General features: G+C 40.1%; 1 protein-coding gene across 6 annotated transcripts in view; it reads right to left on the reverse strand.

Moving 5' to 3' along the window:
* Window positions 1-4,404, reverse strand: part of MPDZ (multiple PDZ domain protein) — a 172,050-nt gene that overhangs the window by 110,118 nt on the left and 57,528 nt on the right. For all 6 annotated transcript variants that reach the window (XM_015558970.1, XM_015558971.1, XM_015558969.1 and 3 more), the window contains exon 4: window positions 385-594. In XM_015558970.1, the coding sequence (XP_015414456.1) occupies window positions 385-594 (210 nt within the window). The remainder of the gene's footprint in view (window positions 1-384; window positions 595-4,404) is intronic.

Consider the following 4,404-nt stretch of genomic DNA (forward strand, 5'->3'; position numbering starts at 1 on the left):
TGATGCCTGAACGGTATGTGGAATGAAGTGGGCGGGCATCGGGAGGCCACTATGGCATGGGGCAAGCACTATGGGCAGTCTATCTGAAGTGTACCTGGCGTCTAAGACGACCCCCCACTTGGAGGCATATTTTTCAGGGCCAAAAATTCGTCTTATACGCCGGCAAATACGGTACTTCATTTTCATTCCAATTTTTTTCAGATGTTAGAAATGTCTTAATAAATAATATATCTAATACTACATTTAATACATACATCTTTAGTGTATATTTAACATGTTACATAAGATAAACATATAAATATTCTTCAAATTATCCAAGACTTGATTACATTCTTTTAAGATATTATACACTCTATCACAACTAAAAAGAAAAAATGTTCTTACCTGGGCCATATTTTTGATCAGTTGATCAAATTCATCACAAGCAGTTTTCCCATTGATGTGTGGAGCACCTGCAGCTGTAAGTACTTCCAGATTCCCATTGTTTTGGGACGATAACAATGATTCATTTTGCAGAGTAGTAATGACAGCCGGGCTGAGATGTGGAATATGGGCACATTCTACATTTGAAATTGCTGAAGTTGCAATGTTTACCTATGAGTAATATGAAAGTCACTAACAATTTCAACATCCCATAAACAATTAAATAGAAAACATTCCAAAAGAGGTAATAATGAAGTACATACCAAATTTCAAACTGGCCATGCCTTTTAATTAAGCAATTATATTTCAAAAATTTATTTCAATGAGAAAAATTAAAATAACATGCAGAAAACTGTGTAGATGTGCAACGCATCACTATTTATTAGATAACAAAATATTTTTAAATTTATATCCAGTGTTCAACTTCAGGGTACTCGTTAAAACACATGCGAAAACATACACACCTGTATACACGTTAAAGTAAAAAAAAAGCTACAATATAATATGATTCAATAAACTTTATTAAACATTGGAACAATATAAAACAAACAAGCAATACTAACACTAGTTATTCCAGAGAGATGGGACTCCAGGGGGCCATTTCCTTTCTATATTGTATGAATTTTTGTAACAATGTATGTAGCAAAGAATTTGGTCTTCCCCAAAAAGCAGTCTGGCTCTTGTCTGTGGCGCCTAGGAAGTAAATTCTAAACCCCTGGGATTTCCCAGACAATAGGAGTATCTTTGTTATTCATGGTAGGCCTTAAGGTCACAAGATATCAACTCAAATTCTGAGACTATGTTCAGCTACCGGTGCAATCAATCAATGAATCATACCTATGAAATGATCTATATAATAAAGAGCCAGGGTCATAACAACCGATTACGACCTAAGGCTCCACCAGACCGGAAGTCAGTGCTGGGTTGCCCTGGAGACCCAGCACTAACTGGGGCCGCTGTGGACGCCCTGACCCAGCACTCACTGCCTAGGGGGTTGCAGATCATGCCTGGAGAGAGGCCTGCAGAGAGAGAGAGAGAGAGAGGCAGGGTCTGATCCGTAGCCTCTGTAGCAGCCGTTGATCAGAACTTGCCTCACTTTCTCTCCTGGCCTGGCCAACAGCCTCGCCTCCATTTCTCTCCAGGTCTCCACCTGAGCTGCTGATCAGCCCTACCTTTTTGATCAGGCCCCATTGATAGGCCCAAAGACGCTGACTGGGATAGAAACTGACCAATCAGAACCAAATTGGCAGGCAGAGGAGGGTAGTTGGGGGCAAGATCAGACAGGCAGGGGAGGGCAGTTAGGGGTGATCAAGCAGGTAGGCAGAGGCAGTTAGGGGCAATCAGGCAGGCAGGCAGGTGAGTGGTTAGGAGCCAGCGGTCCCAGATTGTGAGAGGGGTCGGGCCTAAACTGGTGGTTGGACATTCCCCGAGGGGTCCCCAATTGGAGTGGGTGCAGGTTGGGCGGAGGGAACCCCCATCTCCATGAACAATTTCATCCACAGGGCCTCTAGTGTTCAAATAAAAACTCTGAACACAGAGCGCAGGTGAGCTTGCTGGTTGTCAATACTCCATGCATACTGCCATGCATTGATTCGGGGAAAGATCTCCTAAGAAAAATAAAAGCTTTGGTTTGAAATCCTACCAGACCGAGCTATGTGTCTCTTCCTTTAGCTAATATTTGACCTGTAATCTTTCCGTAAAATAGACCACACCCATGAGTTTAATAGCCCAGTAAGTTCTTTGGTCCTTCCAGTTAAATGTTGGAGGGAAGTTCTGGGAACAAACCTCCTGAACTTGCAATTGGTTCTGTGTTGTGGTGATTCTTTCCTCTAACTCAGTATTTGCGTTTAACTCCTTTGCTGTTGCTCTCAGAAGTCTTGGGCAGAGTTGCCAATCTGGAGGACATTAAGCTTCACAAACTGGCAAATTCCAGATACAATGATATAATGTAAACAACAACAAAAATAATTCCATTTTGGAAAAGTATTCTCTAATTACTTTTGTGTGCCTGCTATAAGGAGCCCCAAGTTAAAGCTAAATAATTGACAGAAGAGTGCAAACAGCCAATCCTGATTTCAGATTTCCATAGGGTGTCTGGAATCTAACTTTATACCTATAATTATTTATCAGCAAGGTGATACCAATTGTGTTTCGGGATCACTCTCTGAACTCATCCCCTTGCACTATGTCCCCATAGCTCCAGCTATACTGACCACTTCACCTTTCCTCAAACTGCCAAGTTGCCCCCTTTACCAGTGAGGTACATCCTTCCCTCAAGTATTTTCCTTCATGGTTCTTATTGCCACCCAGCATGTACCCTGTTGCCATGGAGCTTTCATCCCAGTCAAGACAGACTAGAATGTGGAATTCTCCAGTGGAGGAATCTGACTATTTTTTTCTGAATTACATCCTCATTATCTAGAAGAGTGCCTAGCACAGAGTTGGCATTCAACAAACATTTGCAGAATACATGTCTATTTATTTTATAAATACCTACTCTAATATCATCTCCCCAACAAGCCTCCAAATAACTTTATTTTCATTTTACAGATGACAAAATTAGCAAAGTCACACACTATATATAGCAGACACCACATAAGTTAGCTTTTTTTCATCATGGCATTCTTATCATCTTTGTATTATATATATAGAAAAAAGTCATTTAAGATATCATTTCTGCAAATAGGATATTAAAGAGCTTCCATTAACAGAAGTAATCAAAATATTTCACAATGTATCACCAATCTGTGCCTAAGAGATACATATCCTTAAATATAAAACAGAAAACTCAACAACTTACCAAAGTGACCAATTATTCAACCGTAATAATTGCTATCTTCAACCACAGATGAAAAAGATATCAATGTGCTTAGATGAGGCTTCTGGGAATACTTTCAAATGGGTATTTTAAATCTAGAGCAGGCACATGATCAATTATTATTTTTTCAAAAGCAAGCTTCTTACGCCAAACCTGCTTATTTTTTTTATCCTGAGCCCGGCACTTCAATAAAGCCTGCCAGCAGAAGATACACTGCTCAGGTTGAAGCAGATGGCATAATGAAATTTTTGACATGCTGAGGATCCAACACACCCAGACCTAAGGCCTATGGGGTATTTCATAGGAAAAATATTTGGATTTCTACTATGGTAAGCCAGAATTAACAAATCACATTCCAAGAACAGAGTGTATCCATGTGAAGTTAACTGATGAAGTATAAGCTCGATACATGTAAGACAAGGTGGGAGGGCATCCCAAGGGTAAAGCTATAGCACCAAAGCAAGTATATTATTATATGAAAATGTATAAAAGTGTTAAGTATCAGTGTTTTCTCCAAATATGTGAGAGGTTTAACCAATGTCAATGACTCCTCCTGTCTTCTCCTGGCCCTTGAAGTTCACATAGAGTATTACACTAAGGGAAATAAACCAGTCAGAGAAAGACAAGTATCACAGGATCTCACTCATATTGTTCATGGAATCTAATTGACAAAATAAACTGATGAACAAAACAGATCCAGACATGGAAATATGGAGCAGAGTACGGAATCTCAGAGGGAGGGGGGGAGTGGGTGGGTGGGAGGTAATTAACCAAAGACTTTGTGTATATATATATGCATAACCCATGGATATTGACAATTAGGTGGTGAAAGCCTGGGTTGGAGGGTGGGAGAGGGTTGGAGGGTGGGAGAGGGTTGGAGGGAGTTAATGAAGGAAATAGGGGGACATCAATAAATCTTGTGAATTAAAAAAAAACCCGAAAAACAAACATTAAAGGGATCACACATGTAAAAACTCTAATCTACACTAATAAAAGAGAAACATGGTAATTGGCGTATGACCGCTACCCTTTTCATTGGCTAATCAGGGTGATATGCAAATTAACTGCCAACTAAGATGGCAGTTAACTGCCAACAAAGTTGGAGGTTAATTTGCATATGTAGGCACAATGCAGGGAGGCAAAAGGGAAAGCAGGAAGAAGCC

The sequence above is a fragment of the Myotis davidii genome, unplaced genomic scaffold, assembly GCF_000327345.1.
Source record: "Myotis davidii unplaced genomic scaffold, ASM32734v1 scaffold1994, whole genome shotgun sequence".
Taxonomy (NCBI): domain Eukaryota; kingdom Metazoa; phylum Chordata; class Mammalia; order Chiroptera; family Vespertilionidae; genus Myotis; species Myotis davidii.